General features: G+C 38.1%; 1 protein-coding gene across 1 annotated transcript in view; it reads left to right on the forward strand.

The window, feature by feature from the left end:
• Positions 1–20,560, forward strand: part of SPEF2 (sperm flagellar 2) — a 204,192-nt gene that overhangs the window by 129,013 nt on the left and 54,619 nt on the right. The window contains exons 22-24 of the mRNA XM_010362911.2: positions 2,867–2,994; positions 3,077–3,215; positions 15,236–15,373. Of these exons, the coding sequence (XP_010361213.1) occupies positions 2,867–2,994; positions 3,077–3,215; positions 15,236–15,373 (405 nt within the window). The remainder of the gene's footprint in view (positions 1–2,866; positions 2,995–3,076; positions 3,216–15,235; positions 15,374–20,560) is intronic.

Here is a 20,560-nt window from a genome sequence, read left to right on the forward strand (position 1 = left end):
TTGAAGGAGGCTGCCTTGAAATTCTGTACTTGATGCATACATGAGGTCCACAGGGAGATTAGATAATATATCTCTAGCATTTGGCATTTCTTGATTGGAGAGGAAATTAGCCCAGATGACCTCTAACATCTCTGTGTGTAATTCCCTGAGTAAATAAATGCACAGCCAATAAAAATATAATAAATATAATATGGATCCTCAGCTTTATTAATTTAGATTATTTCTTGGTTTTGATTGTTTATTTGCATTATTAAAGAAAATATAAAAGAAAATTTCTGATTTTCATGAAGCACACAGGAATGAAAGAACCTTCTAAATGTAATCAGAGAAATAACTCATCATCACCCTGACCTGAACACTAGGTGTTCTTCATGCTAGGCAGTTTCCTAACTGAGATAAAATATGTCACCTGTGATGATTCAATTTATTCATTCAATAACTATTCCTTGAGGGCCAACTATGTCCCAAACACTATGGTAATTAAAGAAAAGATGGCATGAGAGGACTTCAAAAAGCTTGTGGAAAAATTGAATTAAAAGATAAAAATTAAAAAATAAGCCTTATTTCTCAACATAAGCTTCAAGTTTAAGACACTTTTGTAGGAGATAATGCCAACAATGTGGTCCATCCTTAAGGAAATGAGGGTCCTGAGAGTTGAACCATGTCAATGCAGTCTTTTTTACGTTATTTGTTTTAAAAAAAATGGGTACCCTTTACAGATATTTCAAGATTAGGAAGCAAAAAGAAGATAGATGGAGCCAAATCAGAAATATAAGGTGGATTGTATTAGTTTGTTTTCACAATGCTATAAAGAAATACCCAAGACTCGGTCATTTATAAAAGAAAGATGTTTAATTGACTCACACAGTTCCACATGGCTGGGGAGGCCTTGGGAAACTTACAATCATGGCAGAGAGGAAAGCAGGCACATTGTGAAAGTGTGTATGTGTGTGTGTGAAGGAGGAACTGTCAAACACTTAAAAAATCATCATGTCACATGAGAACTAACTCACTATCATGAGAACAGCATGGGGAAAACCCACCTCATGATCCAATCACCTCCTACCAGATCCTCCCCTTGACACATGGAGATTATGGGGATTACAATTTGAGATGAGATTTGGGTGGAGACACAGAGCCAAACAATATCATGGATGCCTAATGATTTCCTATCAAGTGTTTTACAAAATTGCTCTTGTCTGATGAGGGGAATGAGCAGGAGAATTGTTGTGGTGGAGAAGAACTCTCTGGTGAAGCTTCTCAGTTGTTTTTCTGCTAAAGCTTTAGCAAACTTTCTCAAAATACTCTCATAATAAGCAGATGTTATTTTTCTTTGGCCCCTCAGAAATTTAACAAACAAAATGCCTCGAGCATCCAAAAACAAAAAAAACTGTTGACATGACCTTTCCTCTTGATACAGTCTGCTTTTACTTTGGCTGGACCACTTCTATCTCTTGGTAGCCATTGCTTTGATTGTGCTTTGTCTTCAGAATCATACTGATAAAGTCACACGTCATCTCTCATTACAAATTCTTTGAAGAAGTGCTTTAGAATCTTGATCTCACTTGTTAACAATTTCTACTGAAAGCTTTGCTCTTGTCTACCGCTATTCTGGGCACAATGGTTTTGACATCCATCTAGTGGACAGTTTGCTCCACTTTTATTTTTAGTCAGAGTTGTGTAAGCTGAACCAATTGAGATGTCTGTGGGGTTGGCTATTGTTCTGCTGTTAATCATTGGTCCTCTTCAGTGAGGGCACAAAAAGTTAATTTTTTCTTTGAAAATTGATATGAATTGGTCTACTGCTGCAGTCTTCATCTTCAACATTATCTCACCTTCTTAAGATCAGTTAGTAAACTGCTAATTTCTTTGGAACATTGTGCCCATAAACTTTTTGTAAAGCATCAATGATTTCACCATTTTTCCTCCCAAGCTTCACCAGCAATTTGATGTTTGTTCTTGTTTCAATTTTTGCAGAATTCATGTTGCTCAGATAGGGGCTTTTTTCAAGCTGATATCTCATCTTTCTCAGTGTCTGAAACTACATCCTATTCAGATGTGTTCAAATATTTTATAAAAACTTTTGAATTTCAAAATTTATGCATAGTTTTTTCATAATGCGCATTTTTCATAAACTTTTTGAAGAGTCTTCTTATAATGGTAAACAAGGCAATCAGTTTCTGGCTTTATGGGACTGCCATTCTAGAGGTGAGTACAGACAAGTAAATGATGATGTTACAATTGACAGCATCAGTGTTATGATGGGAAAAGTACAGGATGCTAAGGGAGAACCTCAGAACCTCAGTGTGTGACCTTGCAGACTTGTTGTATCTGGGAAGGATTTCTGGAATAAATAATTTTTTTTGAGATAGAATTTCACTCTTGTTGCCCAGGCTGGAGTGTAATGGCACAATCTTAGCTCACCACAAGCTCTGCCTCTCACGTTCAAGCAATTTTCCTGCCTCTGCCTCCCAAGTAGCTGGGATTACTGGCACATGGCACCACATCTGGCTATTTTTTTTTGTATTTTTAGTAAAGACAGGCTTTCATGATATTGGCTAGGCTGGTCTAGAACTCCTGACCTTAGGTGATCTGCCCACCTTGGCCTCCCAAAGTGGAGCCACCGTGCCTGGCCCCCCAATTTCTGGAATAAATAATATCTGGGCTGAGACATGGAGGATTATTTGGAATATGAATTGCTGTAGTAGGGGATGTGGGAGAGAAGAGGAGCAAGAAGTCTCACAGGGAACGCTTTAGGTAGTTGCAGTTGCATCTTGACTTTTTGCTTGGGACTATTCCTTTGACTCTATTATTCAGAAGAACTTTCATTTTGAAGTAAAAATTTCTATACTTTACAATTTAACAGGAAATGCCTTCGTTTTTAGTACCTTACTGGGAACTAATAGAAAATTCCTATATAAACACCATCAAAACAGTACTCAGGCATCTGAGGGAAGACCAGCATACTGTGCTTGCTTACTTATATGAGATTAGGTAAGTAAAGTTTCCAAAGTTAGAATTTTACAGTTTAGAGGCATGACATATAAAATTTATCTCATTCTCTTCATGTCTACAGAACAAGTTTCCAGGAATTTCTAAAGCGTCCAGATCACAAGCAAGATTTTGTAGCTCAATGGCAGGCTGATTTCAACTCCCTTCCTGATGATCTGTGGGATGATGAGGAAACAAAGGCTGAACTACACCAACGAGTGAATGTAAGGAAATAGTGACCTGTTGGGATAGGGTTAGCTGGCTTTCATATCTTGTCCTGCAAAACCCCAACTCATTTGCTCCTTACTTTTGTGAGGTATGAGGATGAGAAAGAAGAAAGAAAATGGTTTGAACTACTAACCAGCTAACTTTCAAGAGTAGCGGCTTTTCCGTACTTTGAGTTTAGAATTAGAATACCATAGCAACACTTCTGGAAAGAAGGGCCAAGCCCGCAGTGCAAGCGCATTCTTGGCATCTGTTTTGTAGATTTATAGTCCTTTAGTCCCTTTGTGAGTCTATGTAACTGTGTTTACACCTGGTGTTAATCACATTCCTGCCTTGAGCAGAGTTACACATTTGGTTGATAGCAAGGAGAAGGGGAATGAGGGAATGACATGGACAACCTAGAATTGCCTCTGTTGAATAGATCTCTTAAGGGCTGGTACTAAATACTACACATCTTTGTATCTTTAGCAAGCACAGTTCCTGGTAGTGCTCCAGCAAGCACAATGACAAGCAGATTTTCATAAACTCATGAATGAATTATATTATTCTGATGCTTTAGAAAGGGGCCTCTGATGTACAAAAAACCTGATTTCATTCTCTTACCCTTCATCTTTCCTTTTAAATTGACAGTCCCCCTGATCCCATCAGAGGGGTACCTTGCTACTACCTTAAGTATAGATCACTAACAGTCAAAAATGATTATGACCCAAATATTGATTTATGTAATTAAAACATTGTCAATCTCAAACCCATGCCCCATTCATTTGCTCAATAAATACTTATTGAGCATCTATTATGGTCCTAGCACTATTAAAGAAGCTAGGGATTCATCAGTGGACAAAATAAATCTGTGACCACACGGTGTTTATATCCTTGTGTCCAGGAGACACAGAATAAGCAATAAACAAATAAGCATAGAGTGAATGTGTCCTTAGTCATAAGAGCTATGTAGAGAACAAGAAAGCAGGGCAAGAAAAGAAAGTTGGATGTGCCATTTTGTAAACAGTGGCTGTGGAAAATCTCACTGAGAAGGTGGCATTTGAACAGACTGAGGACAGAAGTGATTGGATAAGCCATGTAAATATTTGGAGAAAGGGTGTATGAGGCACAGACGAAAACGAGAGCAATGACACTGAAGGGGGAGGACACTTGATGTGTTTGAAGAACAGCAAGGAGACTGGTATGTCTGGAGCAGAGTGAGCTAGGCAACAGTTGACTGATGATAGGGTCAGAGAGATTGTTAGGTAACCAGATTACCTAAGGCCTTGGAGGTTAATACAAGAATATTGCTATTGATCTGAGTGAGAACAGGAAGTATTGCTCTCTGGTTTTAAAAGAGTCTACAGTAGAGTAAAAACAGCAGGAAGACACATTGGAAGACCAGATAGGAAGCTTTTGCAATGGAAGCAAGGCGTCGTTGTGGCTTGGGTGATAGGGTAGGTGCTGAAGGGTTTATCCCAACAGGTGTTCAAATATCCTGGTAAAATCGAAGTATTTTGCCTATTCATTGACACTCTTCAAAGAGTAATTAATATCTATATAAGCCCTACAATTTTTTTTTTTCTGTTTTCTTTTTTCCTACCTATTCATAAAGCCAGCCTTCCTGCATACTTCTTCCCCATATTAGTCAGGTGATTGTTGGCAGAGAATGAGAAGATTTGGAAATTTAAAATATCTTATTTGGGATTTCCTTTTTCCTAATTCCAAATGCAACATGTGTTTATTGTAGATAAATTAGATAATAAGAAGCAAAATTTAAAATGACAAATCCCTAATAGTCAATGGTGGTTGCTACCTTGGTGCACATCTGCATGTCTTTCCAGATAGTTTTTACAAAAATTTAATAGCAAAATATGTATTGTTTTGTAACATTCTTTTTAAATCAATAGAACATGTTTTCTTTTTCAATAAACATTCATCTACAACATCATCTTTATGACTAAAAGATATGACTAGTGGACTATATCATTTATTTTACAGATTTCTATGTTTAGTCACCATCTTATTAACAATTTCTTGAGTACCAACGTTTTATTACAGAGAATTTTACAGTAAAATTTCATCCAGCTAACTATTGACCACATCCTTAATTATTTCCATGGGCAAACTTTTTTAAGTGAAAATTGTTTAAGATTATGCTTATTTTTAAGGTTTTTAAAATATATTAAAAATTTACAATTTGAAAAATTTACACAGTAAGAACTTGTAAATTTTATGCCAACTAAGAGATTATGCAAATATCAGATTTGTATATTTTAAATTATACAAATATTTTAAATCTAAATTATTAGATTTATATCAAATATTAGATTCTTTTTTGTTAATCTTTGCCAATTTAATGGGTAAAAATATGAATATATTCCTGTAATTTACATTTTTTCTTGAATTTACAATTGAAGTTGATCATTTTCTCCTGAGTTTAATGGCCATGTATTTTCCTCCTGCTGAAATCTGTTTGTGATTTCTGCCCCTTTTTCTGATGGAGTATGCTCTGTTTCTTACTGACTTCTAAGATCTTTTTATGTATTAAGGAAACAAGCCATCTGTTGATCATATAATACATATATATTCCCAGTTTGATGTTTGAAGTGAGTTTTAATATGCAGAAAGTTTTCTAAGTTTATATAGATAAATAAGGAAATTTCCTTTGTAGCTTTTTTGTGATCAATTAAAAAATACTTCACCCCAAGATTATATAGAAATGTAACACAATTTTTAATACTTTTATAGTTCTTTATTTTACTTTTAAATATTTAAAATATTATGTTACTTCGATAGGAATCTCATTTAATTTTTTTCAGAAAGTTAATCCAATGATGTGAGAAGACTCTAAAATATATTAACATAGACTTACATTATATATATATATATATATATTATATGTGGATATTTAGCTACATGGTTAGATATGGTGGACACAGTCACTTTTATTTTTCTTCACTTATTATTAGGTATGGAAGAATAGAAATAAATATAACTTCAAAAAGAAGCTAGAAAATAAAGCTGAGGAAAGGAGAAAGGAATTCATGAGGATAATTCTTAAAAACTTGGAATTAAATTTAAATTTAAAATTTGGCAAATAAAACATATTAAACTTAAAATTCAATCCAGGCAATAAAGGCAGAGAAACCTCTAGAAAGAATGGTCAAGGGAAGAAAAATAAACTTTGGGCCGGGCGCGGTGGCTCAAGCCTGTAATCCCAGCACTTTGGGAGGCCGAGACGGGCGGATCACGAGGTCAGGAGATCGAGACCATCCTGGCTAACATGGTGAAACCCCGTCTCTACTAAAAATACAAAAAACTAGCCGGGCGACCTGGCGGGCGCCTGTAGTCCCAGCTACTCGGGAGGCTGAGGCAGGAGAATGGCGGGAACCCGGGAGGCGGAGCTTGCAGTGAGCTGAGATCCGGCCACTGCACTCCAGCCTGGGCGGCAGAGCGAGACTCCGTCTCAAAAAAAAAAAAAAAAAAAAAAAGAAAAATAAACTTTGAGTAGAAATTTGAATATTAGAAATTATCCATGGATACTAGAGAACAACATACATAATTTCTACTTGGAAGGTTCAGTAAATTTTGGCCAAATCAACCTTATCAAAGACATTATAACATTTTTAGCAGTGGATCTTCAGCAACAGTATACAATAGAGAAACTTCTGACGTCAAGTTAAAAAAAATAAATAAACCTGCCTTTGTTTCATTCCTTATGACCAAACTAATTAGATTTAGTATAAATCCTTGTATCACATTTATTTTTAAAAGGGTACAGGTAATTCTGATTGAAATAAGCACTCTATTCCTTTTTTTTTTTTTTTTTTGACATTTTTATAGCTACATGATCTTGTAAAAACTGGTGAAAGTAAGTGGAAAAACTTCTGTGACTATTACATTTCTGTCCATTTTCCTTGCTACGGTTTTTGATTTTCATCAATTTTAAGGCAGCAACAGTAATAACTAAATGCTGAGCATGCACTATGTTCTGGCACTGTCTTTTTCATCCCCACAACCACCCTCTGAGACAGGTACTAGTAATACTCCCATTTTATAGATTAACAAATATGGTAAAGAAGCCAACATAGTAAGCAGTAGTGTTGGGATTCTGTGCCCAAGTTGCCCTGTTCCTCATTATGGTATAAAATCTTTGTGTCCAAAGTGTTTTTGTCTTAAATTTGACTGCTATCTTATATAAATACCATAAACCTTCCTTTATTTTTAATTTGTATGTGGTCATATAAGTTTCCACACTGACCTTTTTGTGTCATTTTGTTTTATGTATCTCTAGTAAGCACCACATAAGTTGAATGTGGGTTTTTACCCAGTGGAAAGTCTTTACAACTTTTGTAAGAATAGAAGTTTTTAATGATTTAGTCTGCATGATCTTCTCAATTAATAGTTATGAATCTCTCTTAAATACATCTCTGATTTATAGATTTAGTAATTCCCTAATTCTTGCTAAATAAAATGTGAAAACCAGCAATGCCTCTGGGCAAGTTCATAACAAAAACTCATTGCTTTAATCCCTTTTTATCCCTGGTAATATTCCTTGTTCTTCAATTATTTCATTCCAATCGTATTAAATTAATAGAGAGGTTCTGCTGTTGCATTGTTCTCATTTTGTCCATTACAAAATTGAGCCACAGACATGATGTTACTTGCAAAGGTTTCACACTGAGTCCGTAGGAGAAAAAGAACCAGAATCAAGGTTGCCCTGCTTTTGTACTTTTTCCTCTGCTGTGTCCTCTCTTTTCTTTAAAAAATATGTAAAGAGGAGAATTGCATGAACCTGGGAGGTGGAGGCTTCAGTGAGCCAAGATCACGCTCACGGCACATTCTAGCCTGGGCGACAGAATGAGACTCTGCCTAAAAAGAACAAAAACAAACAAACAAACAAAACTGGATCATCATGGCAGATACGAGGCAGGACTAGATTACAACTCTGGACAGAGCAGTGTGTGGAGGCTTGCACTGTGAATTTTAGCTCCAGATCAACTGCAAGAACAAACCAGCAATCCCGAGAGGACCCACAGACCCTCTGAAGGAGGCAGACTGCTCCTGCGGGACCTGGGAGACATGCCAAATACTATGAGTGCCCCAGCTGCATAAGTGGGAAGGGAGACCCTCCTCTCCTGAACACACCCTCACTGGAGAAACTGAAAGTCTGTTTGCAGAAGAAGTTTCTAACCTTACCTGGAGCTGAGTCAATTTCGAGAGCTGAGTGAAATACAGGGGTAGAGGAAGTAGCAGAAAGGCACTGGGAGCTCGCTGCGTGCCCAAGCAGCCCATTCCCGCCAGGCACCACAGGGTTCCATCGGGAGGGTGGCCAAAGGAGCAGGGGGTAAAACTCCACAGGGAGAAGGACGTGTAGCTGAACCTTGTAACAATTTGAACTGGGCAAGAAGCCTCCTGGCCAGAGCTCGGGGGGGCGGGGTGCACATCCAGTGTGCAGACTCCACAGGTGGGGGATGACCCAAGCCCTTTTGTTTCACAGCTGGGAGGTGGGTATCCTTGAACAAGTTCTCAAGCCCATCTCACCCACTGCCTGGAAACAGACTCGGGGCTGTTGGCAGAGGCCCGGTGGGAGTGAGACCGGCCCTTTGGTTTGCATGGAAGCTGCATGAGGCTGAGACTGCCGGCTTTCCCCCACTTCCCTGACGACCTACATGACTCAGCAGAGGCAGCCATAATCCTCCTAGGTACATATAAGTCCAGTGACCTGGGAATCTCACCCCCATCCCCAACAGTAGCTGCAGCAAAACCCATCCAAGGAGAGTCTGAGCTCAGACATGCTTAACCCTGCCCCCACCTGATGGTCCTTCCCTAGCCACCCTGGTAGCGGAAGACAAAGGGCATATAATCTTGGGAGTTCTAGGGCCCCGCCCACTGCTGGTCCCTCTCCACACTACTATAGCTGATGTTCTCTGGAAAGCACCACCTCCTGGCAGGACGCCAACCAGCACAAAAATAGATCATTAAACCACCAAGGTTAAGAACCCTCATGGAGTCCATTGCACTCCCCTACCACCTCCACCAGAACAGGCACTGGTATCCATGGCTGGGAGACCCACAGACAATTCACATCATAGGACTCTGTGCAGACAACCCCCAGTGCCAACCCGGAGCAGGGTAGACTTACTGGGTGGCTACACCCACAAGAGAGACAACAGTCACTGCAGTTTGGCTCAAGGAAAACCACATCCATAGGAAAAGCAGGAGAGTATTACATCAAGGGAACATCCTGAGGGACAAAAGAATCTGAACAAGAGCCTTCAGTCCTAGACCTTTCCTCTGCAGAGCCTACCCAAATGAGAAGGAACCAAAAAATCAGCCTTGGTAATGTGACAAAACAAGGCTCTTTAACACCCCGAAAAAAATCACACTAGTTCACCAGCAATGGATCCAAACCAAGAAATCCCTGATTTATCTGAAAAAAAATGAAAGGAGGTTAGTTATTAAGCTAATCAGGGAGGCACCAGAGAAAGGCAAAGCCACATGCAAGGAAATCCAAAAAACAATACAAAGAGTGAAGGGAGAAATATTCAAGGAAATAGGTAGCTGAAAGAAAAAACAAACAAAAATTCAGGAAACTTTGTACACACTTTTAGAAACCTGAAATGCTCTGGAAAGTCTCAGCAATAGAATTGAACAGGTAGAAGAAAGAAATTCAGAGCTCAAAGACAAGGTCCTCAGATTAACCCAGTCCAACAAGGACAATGAAAAAAGAAAAAGAAAATGTGAGTAAAGCCTCCAAGAAGTCTGGGATTATGCTAAATGACCAAACCTAACAATAATTGGTGTTCCTGAGGAAGAAGAGAATCATAAAAGCTTGGAAAACATATTTAGAGGAATAATTGAGGAAAACTTCCCCAGCCTTGCTAGAGACCTAGACATTCAAACACAAGAAGTACAAAGAACACCTGGGAAATTTATCATAAAAGAATCATCGCCTAGGCACACTGTCATCAGGTTATCCAAAGTTAAGACAAAGGAAGGAATCTTCAGAGCTGTAAGACAGAAGCACCAGGTAACTTATAAAGGAAAACCTATCAAATTAACAGCAGATTTCTCAGCAGAAACCCTACAAGCTAGAAGGCATTGGGGCCCTATCTTCAGCCTCCTCAAACAAAATAATTATCAGCCAATAATTTTGTATCAAGCGAAACTAAGCATCGTATATGAAGGAAAGACAGTCTTTCTCAAACAAACAAATGCTCAGAGAATTTGCCATTACCAAGTCACCACTACAAGAACTGCTAAAAGGAGCTCTAAATCTTGAAACAAATCCTGGAAACACATCAAAACAGAACCTCTTTAATGCATAAATCACACAGGACCTATAAAACAAAAATACGAGTTAAAAAGTCAAAACAAACAAACAAAAAAACCAAAAGTACACAGGCAACAAAGAGCATGATGAATGCAATGGTACCTCACATTTCAATACTAACATTGAATGTAAATGGCCTAAAGGCTCCACTTAAAAGATACAGAACTGCAGAATAGGTAAGAGCTCACCAACCAACTATCTGCTGCCATCAGTAGACTCACTAACACATAAGGACTCACATAAACTTAAAGTAAAGGAGTGGAAAAAGGCATTTCATGCAAATGGACACAAAAAGTGAGCAGGGATAGCTATTCTTATATCAGACAAAACAAACTGTAAAGCAACAGCAGTTAAAAGAGACAAAGAGGGACATTATATAATGGTAAAAGACCTTGTGCAACAGGAAAATATCACAATCCTAAACATATATGCACCTAACACTGGAGCTCCCAAATTTATAAAACAATCACTAATAGACCTAAGAAATGAGACACACAGCAACGCAATAATAGTGGGGGACAATAATATTCCACTGACAGCACTAGACAGGTAATCAAGATAGAAAATCAACAAAGAAACAATGGATTTAAACTATTCCTTGGAACAAATTGACTTAACAGATATATATGAACATTTCACCCAGCAACCGCAAAATACACATTCTGTTCAACAGAGCATAGAACTTTCTCCAAGATAGACCATATGATAGGCCATGAAATGAGCCTCAATAAATTTAAGAAAATTGAAATTATGTCAAGCACTCTCTTAGACTACAGTGAAATAAAACTGGAAATCAACTCCAAAAGAAATCTTCAAAACTATGCAAATACATGGAAATTAAATAACCTGCTCCTGAATGAGCATTGGATCAAAAACAAAATCAAGATGGAAATTAAAAAATTCTTCAAACTGAATGACAATGACACAACCTACCAAAACCTCGGATACAACAAAGGTGGTGCTAAAAGGAAAGTTCATAGCCCTAAATGCCTACATCAAAAAGATCGAAAGAGCACAAACTGACATTCTAAGGTCACACCTCAAGGAACTAGAAAAACAAGAACAAACCAAACTCAAACCCAGCAGAAGAAAGGAAAAAAAACAACATCAGAGCAGAGCTAAATAAAATTGGAACAACAACAACAACAATACAAAAGACAAATGAATCAAAAAGCTGGTTCTTTGAAAATAAAATGGATAGCCATTCTCAAGATCAACCAAGAAGAGAGAAAATCCAAATAACCTCACTAAGAAACAAAACAGGAGATACTACAACTGACCTCAGTGAAATACAAAAGATCATTCAAGGCTACTGTGAACACTTTTACACACACAAACCTGAAAACCTAGAAGAGATGGATATATTCCTGGAAGAATACAACCTTCCTAGCTTAAATCAAGAAGAATTAGATACCCTGAACTGACCAATAACAAGCAGCAAGATTGAAATGGTAATTTAAAAATTACCAACATATAAAAGTCCAGGACCAGATGGATTCACAGTAAAATTCTACTAGACATTCAAAGAAGAATTGATACCAATCCTTTTGATACTACTTCACAATATAGAGAAAGAAGGAACCCTCTCTAATTCATTCTATGAAGCCAGCATTACCCTAATACCAAAACTAGCAAAGGACGACCAAAAAAGGAAATTATAGACTGATATCCTTGATAAACATAGATGCTAAAAATCCTTAACAAAATACTAGCTAACCAAATCCAACAACATGTCAAAAAGATAATCCACCATGATCAAGTGGCTTTTATACCAGAGATGCAGGGATGGTTTAACATACACAAGTCAATAAATGTGATACACCACATAAACAGAATTAAAAACAAAAATCATGTGATCATCTCAACAGATGCAGAAAAAGCGTTTGACAAAATCCAGGATGCCTTTATGATTAAAACTCTCAGCAAAAATTGGCATACAAGGGACATACCTCAATGTAATAAAAGCCATCTATGACAAACCCACAGCCAACATAATACTGAATGGGGAAAAGTTGAAAGCATTTCCTCTGAAAACTGAAACAAGACAAGTATGCCCACTCTCACCTCTCCTCTTCAACATAATACTGGAGGTCCTAGCCAGAGCAGTCAGACTAGAGAAAAAAATAAAACGCATTGAAGTCAGTAAAGAGGAAGTCAAACTGTTAGTTTGCCGATGATATGATCGTTTACCTTGAAAACCCTAAAGACTCCTCCAGAAAGCTCCTAGAACTAATAAAACAATTCAGCAAAGTTTCTGGATACAAGATTAATGTACACAAATCAGTAGTTCTTCTATACATCAACAGCAGCCAAGCAGAGGATCAAATCAAGAACTCAACCCCTTTTACAATAGCTGCACACAAAAAAAATGAAATACTTAGGAATATGCCTAACCAAGGAGTCAAAAGACCTCTACAAGGAAAACTACAAAACACTGATGAAAAAAATCATAAATGACACAATGACGCAAATGTTTGGGTGAGGGAGAAGGGACAAGATGGAGGAAGGTGAACAAGATGGAGCAGTACCTGTTGTTTCCGGGTTCTTCATCACCAACTTACCCGCGCATGGGAAAATGCAGCCTGCGCCCGGGAAGATGCAGATCAACCGAGCATGCGCCAGGTGATGTCAATCTGAAGAGATGGAAACTTACCTGGCCATGCCTATGGAGACGCTCCTATCACGCCCTTATCCCGCCCACTGCCCTCCCCCTTCCAGTACCAATGCATAAAAGTCCGCTGCCGGCAGGAGCTGGCGTGACTTCTTCGGCCCCTGCATTCGTGGACAGGGGAACCTCACCCGAGAGCGCCTGCACGACTTCCCTGGCCCCCCTACACCTGAGGACCAAAGAACCTCACCCAAGAGTGTGCATATTTGCAATAAAGGGCTGCCACTTTCTTATGTACTTTGGCCTCATGTTTAATTACTTAGCTCTCCTAAATTAAGTTACATTAAATTAAATTAAGACAGCAAGCAAATGGAAACACATACCATGCTCATGGATGGGTAGAATCAATATTGTGAAAATGATCATACTGCCCAAAGCAATCTACAAATTAAATGCAATCCCCATCAAAATACCACCAACATTCTTCAGAGCATTAGAAAAAACAATTCTAAAATTCATATGGAACCACAAAGAGCCTACATTGCCAAAGCAAGACTAAGCAAAAAGAACAAATCTAGAAGCATCACACTACCTGATTTCAAACTATACCATAAGACCATAGTAACCAAAACAGCATGATACTGGTATGAAAATAGGCACATAGACCAATGGAACAGAATAGAAAACCCAGAAATAAACCCAAATACCTACAGCCAACTGATCTTTGACAAAGCAAACAATAACATAAATTGGGGAAAGGACACCCTATTCAACAAATGGTGCTGGGATAATTGGCTAGCCACACGTAGGGGAATGAAACTGGATCCTCATCTTTCACCTTATACGAAAATCAACTCAAGATGAAATAAGGTCTTAAACCTAAGACCTGAAACTAAATATTCTACAAGATAATATTGGAAGAACCCTTCTAGACATTGGCTTAGGCAAGGATTTCATGACCAAAAACCCAAAAGCAAATGCAATAAAAGCAAAGATAAATTGCTGGGACCTAATTAAGCAAAACAGCTTTTGCACAGTAAATGGACAGTCAGCAGAGTAAACAGACAACCCACAGAATGGGAGAAAATTTTCACAATCTATACATCTGACAAAAGACTAATGTCCAGAATCTACAATGAATTCAAATCAGTAAGAAAAAAAATAATCCCATCAAGAAGTGGGCTACGGATATAAATAGACAATTCTCAAAGGAAGATATACAAATAGGCAACAAACATATGAAAAGATGCTCAGCATCACTAATGATCAGGGAAATGCAAATCAAAACCACAATGTGATACCACCTTACTCCTGCAAGAATGGCCATAATGAAAAAAACAAAAACCAGTAGATGTTGGCGAGGATGCGGTGATCAGGGAACACTTCTACGCTGCTGGTGGTAATGTAAACTAGTACAGACACTATGGAAAATAGTGTGGAGATTCCTTTAAGAACTAAAAGTAGAACTGCCATTTGATCCAGCAATCCTATTATTGGGTATCTACCCAGAGGAAAAGAAGTCATTATTTGAAAAAGATACTTGCCCACGCTGTTTATAGCAGCACAATTCACAATTGCAAAATCGTGGAACCAACCCAAATACCTGTCAATCAATGAGTGGATAAAGAAACACTGTGATATATATTTTTTTGGTGAACAATATGTTACACCTGTGGTATTAATTAACAAATTTATGCCCCTGATTTAATACAGCTGCATATTTTTTCCACCAACAATTGCCATTTCCCCCCAAAAAATTCACTGAAATGACTTTTTCAATCAAACACATTTTTTTTAGGAAGGATTAAAGCACATAAAACATAGCCATTCATGAATAAAGTAAAACATAGTGGGTTTGTGGTAGGCATAGACATATGATGTGGTGAGGTCCTCTTCAGACATGAGGGACTGACCGAATAGACTCAAAATGAATATTGGTTGAATGAGCACATACAATACAGGAGTTCAATTGGTGTAAAATTTCTTTAGAGACATTTTTAAGAGAGGCAAAGGATTTTAGTTTTATTGCACCTAGGTGGTTTGAGCAGCGGTCTAAAGCATAGTGACGATGCCAATGCTTGTTTTCTGTCTAGGATCTGCGAGACCGCCTGTGGGACATTTGTGATGCCCGGAAGGAAGAGGCAGAGCAGGAGCGGCTTGACATCATTAATGAGAGCTGGTTACAGGACTCTCTTGGAATGACAATGAACCATTTCTTTTCCCTAATGCAGGTAAGAGCAGTGGTCACAATGACCCAGGTACTTCCCTTCACAGCCTCATCCCTCAGTCCCTCATATGACACTTTCTTGGGAATATGAGAGGTCTGTTCAGGGCTCATTTTGGTATAGCACTATGCCTGGTATGAGCTCCAACTCACCAAGAAAGCTAGCTGAAATAATACATTTTGGTCCAGCCCAATATGCACCCAAATTGGAAGCATCCCAAGCAACTACCCACCAGCTTTGCTCCAGGTGGCCTAGATATGTAGAAAGCCACAGTAGAAATAGTGTCTACAACTGAGTTACCTCACCAGACTCTCAAAGCAGACCCCGTAAGTGAACAAAGAAAGCCCAGGAAAGCAGCCTGACCACAACAAACATAGGCAAGATCAGGCCAAGCAGACATTTGATTCCTGAAAATAAAAAGTTTTCCAATGCTGGACTAGAAAAACAGACCATAATCAATGCAACCTGATTAACTTATATTTGCAGCCTATTAAGTTAAAAAAAAAGTTGCACAGGACAAGATTAGAAGACAGGTGCTGATTTTATTCTGACACCATTGCCAGAAATAGGGGAGAAAGCACAAACCCAACTCTGCCAAGACAAAGGGCTAGAGAGTTTTTAAGAGCCGGAGTAGGTTAGAAGGTATGGGTCATAGGCCAACTGTGTTTGCCAATTGATGTTATCAGAAGGAAAAGTCAACTTTCTACAATCTTCATCACAGGAGGTAGTTTTAGGACTTGAAGCAATGCACCTAGTGAAGTTAGGCTCCTACTCTCACACAGGAACTGGGAGACAGAGGCACTGTATTCCTTGATGATTAATTACATTACAAAGAGATGGTTTTTAGGTCCTTGAGAAAGACATTCTTTTCTGGGTTGTACAAATGGTAGGAGGCTTTTGAAAAGATTTACATCTCAAAGGAACAGTGAAAGGATTTACAATGTCAAGTTTTCTTAAAGCAAATGCTCTAACAAAAGGGAGGTGGGGCCTAGAGTCAGGAAGCAGCCTGTCTAAAGTTGAGTCAAACTGAAGAGAATATGAAGGCTGTCTTTGTTCAAGTTGTGTGTACATGAGTATTTTTTTCCTAAAACAACAGGAGTGAAGAGAGAGAATGGAAAAGGGTACATTTCTGGTCTTTAGTTGATTAACTTAGATAAAGAGATACTACAGGAAATGAGAGTACTTATCTGGCAATCCCTACAGCTAGTGCATAATAGGTGTTCAGTAAATGTCTTTTCATCAAAGGACCAATACATGCTGGTACTTCCAGCCTTCAAAGGGACAATTCATGGCTCAGGCATAGGCCAGACCACAGAAGGTCTGAAATATCAGCAGAAATCTGAGAGGCAGGAGCAGCCCCTCAGGTAGAAGATTTCAAGAAATCAGGATACCAGGACAGTGAAGACCCCATGCAACCATGTTAGGAATCTGGATTGGAAAGAGAAGATGGAGTTAGAAAGATGTTATCCAAAGCAGAGGACAAAGCCGGGCCACAACCAGGAGGACACATCCACATGGCTTGAGTTGTATGCAAAGATTAAAGTGAGGTGCCTAAGCAGCCTAGACCAGTCTGGATAGCATCCCCATGACACTGGTTTGGGCAAGCAAAAATCAAGTATTATAAACAGTTGTATCAAAAGCTTATGGCAGAAATAGCTGAAAACCAATAATGAAGGCAGATAAGTTTTATGAATCATTCTTGATTAACAGCAATACATACCACCTTTGAAAATATTATATGACTCAATATTTTAATAATCCCTAGATATAGGACTTTTATCTTGAGAAATTGAATTAATATCTAAGACCAACAAGGAATAAAGAGGAAAAAGCAGTAAATAAAATCTAACATTTCCTAAATTCTTAATATGTATATGCCAGGCACCATTCTAAAGATTTTCACATATAATACATTAAAACTTCCCAACAAATTTTCACTCTTGCACCCAGGTTGGAGTGCAATGGTGCAATCTCACCTCACTGCAACCTCTGCCTCCCAAGTAGCTGGGATTACAGGTGCCCACTACCACGCCTGGCTAATTTTTGTATTTTTAGTAGAGACACGGTTTCACCATGTTGGCCAGGCTGGTCTCGAACTCCTGACCTCAGGTGATCCATCCGCCTCTGCCTCCCACAGTGCTGGGATTACAAGAGTGAGCCACCACCCCTGGCCCACTGCAAGTTCCATTATTTTCATTTCACAAATGAGGAAACTGAGACAAACACAGGTGAAACAATTTGCCCATCTGACTTCAAAGCCAGTACAGTAGCTCCCCTTCTCCTCGGGTTTATTTTCCATAGTTTGTTACCCACAGTCTGAAAATATTACATGGAAATTTCCAGAAATAAATAATTCATAAGTTTTAAATTGTGCTCCATTTTGAGTACTGTGATGAAGTCTCACACTGTTTCATTCTGTCTTGCTCAGAACGTAAATCATCCCCCTGTCCATAATATCCACCCTGTAGATGCTACCTGCCCATCTGTTAGTCACTTAGTAGCCAATTTAGTTATCAGATGAAAAATCATAGTGTATATAATGTTTGGAACTATCTGAGGTTTCACGCATCCATTGAGGGTCTTGAAACTTATCCCCCATGGATAAGGGAGTGTCTACTGTATTCCTAACCACTGCTTTATTGTTCAAATAGTTGGAAGTTTGCCACATAGAACTGAAGAGAGCCCTATTTTGCACTGACCAATAAGATCCTATAAAAACCAAGGGTGGAAATTACAAAAGAAGAGGTTTCAATTCAATATTTAAAGAAAGAGCCTAATGAACAGCCCATCAAGTAACAGATTTTGGAGGCAATGAGCTTTTTGTCCAGGATGCTCAAAAGCAGAAGTTTGCACATGGTTTTGGAGGACCAGTGGAAAGTACACTAGAGAAAGCCTTTAAGAATCTGTGGTATTGAATAACAGACAGCTAGATAAATGTATCCCAAAGCAGGTTCATAGACATTAGTCCTACAAGATGTTTCACAAAACAAGGACTCTGTGATAAAATGACTTTGGGAAGTGCTATCTACTCTAGCCTTCCTCCCTCTCCCTGGGAGACTGACGAGTGTATCGACATATTTAGATATTGAAATGCCCTACAGGAAGGAAATCCTTTTTCTATTTCTATTTTCTACACTATTTGACCTTGAGAAGTTTTTGTTTCATCCCCAACAAGGTACTCATTAACTGCCTATAGGACAAGTTTTCTACAAAATGTGTTTTAGAAAATGCTATGCTAGATGATTTCTAAAATTCCTTTTAAATCTAAGATTCTGTCACAATTAAAAATCTTAAGAGAAAATATTGTTTACAAGTTATCATAAATGTAACAGGAATTTTGATTAATTCTGCCTTTATGAAAATCTTGGATATGGTATGGCATCTTATTCAGATTTAGTTAATTAAATTATGCCTTCTAAAAATAAATTAATATTTTATATAAGATAATCACTATAGTAAGGTAAGCCTAAGGCACAGAGAACAGCACTGTCCCAAATACCAACTGTATAAAAGAAGCTCTACTAAACCTAATCTTTATTAAATAGTTTAGTTCTATAAGTTAAGGAGGAAATAATTTCCTGATTTCTAAATTTATTTACTAAATAATACAATGCTATGATTTAATGACTAATAATTTTTATAACCTCAACACACTTATTTTAATTCCCCAAAGTTGTCAATATTCAGTCTGTACAAATTGGGTTTCTATATGATCCAATTCACCATAAATGTGGCATTCTGCAAGTTCTCATAAGTAAAATTTACAAGACTCATTTTTCACCCCTGTTTTACCAAACCTAAGCATGACAGGTGTAAACACTTGTTGTCAAACTGTAGGATTTGTTCATACATTAATATTTTAAAACTTAATTTGGTTGTTTTGCAAGGAAAGAGAAAAAGGTTTAGTTTTTCTTGTCATTTCAAAATGCTAGTTTAAAAAACTACTTAAATATGTATTTATGTTTAAAATCCAAGGAGACTATTAAAAATGTTCTGTAATGTAAAACAATACATAAATGGTACTTTTATTTTTTAACTTAGATGCAAGTTCACCAAATTAATTTTTTCCTGTTTCAGTCATTTAGTTAGAAAAGTTGAATAGTACAGAAAACAGCTTTTTCCAGGAGCGATTTGGCTTAACCTTTTCTGTATCAAACACAGACTTATTGAAACTGTTCTTGTCTTTTATTGTAGACTACAGTAAAAAACCAGACATTTATTTATTCTGTACTGTGAATATGGCAATAAGAGAATATTTCTTGATATTTTACAAAATAAGTAGTGACATAATTGATAAATTCATAAATATCTTTGAGTTTGGTTTAGATAAGACTTTGAACATTAGGTCAATTTTGTTTTCCTTTTTAAAAAGATGCTTTCTGTAATTAGCTAGATATCGTGGAATTCGTCTATGTAAGGAGCTTCAATATTTAGGCCCTCAGGTACTGAGTAGCCCAGGTGACTAAAGTAAAGTCTGGAGGTCATGTTTACACTAACAAAGAGAAGCACAGATATACACGATATTGTCCTAAACCCAGTGGGAGACAGGTTGAAAAATACCACATTCTACGTTTGTGTTGTTGGCATTGTGCAGAATCTAACTATGCACACACTTCAGCGTATGCATACCACAAAAGGAAATGACCTTTGCTGACAGGGAGTCACAACAAGGGAGTGACCGATGCTCACCTTCCCACCAGCTCCTCTGGGCTGCTCCATTTTTCACAAGGTACTTACTGGCAAAGCAAGCAGAAGGGTTTAGCTGTGAGCACTGGAGGAACTGAATTATCTCTCTTCTCTGCGTATTGAACAAGAAAGGAAATTGTGGAAAGAGAACTATTCTTTAGACTCTATGTTGCTGGGTGCAGTGGCTCACGCCTGTAATCCCAGCACTTTGGGAGGCTGAGGTGGACAGATCACCTGAGGTCAGGAGTTCAAAACCAGCCTGGCCAACATTGCAAAACCCTGTCTTTACTAAATATACAAAAAGTAGGAGAGCGTGGGGGCAGGGCCCTGTAAACCCAGCTACTCAGGAGGCTGAGGCAGGAAAATCGCTTGAACCCAGGAGGTGGAGGTCGCAATGAGCTGAGATCATACCACTGCATTCCAGCCTGTATGATAGAGCAAGACTCTGTCTCAAAAAGAAAACAAAAAAAAAAAAAAAAAAAGAAAGAAAGAAAAAAAAACTTTATG

Source organism: Rhinopithecus roxellana, chromosome 3 (genome assembly GCF_007565055.1).
Source record: "Rhinopithecus roxellana isolate Shanxi Qingling chromosome 3, ASM756505v1, whole genome shotgun sequence".
NCBI lineage: Eukaryota > Metazoa > Chordata > Mammalia > Primates > Cercopithecidae > Rhinopithecus > Rhinopithecus roxellana.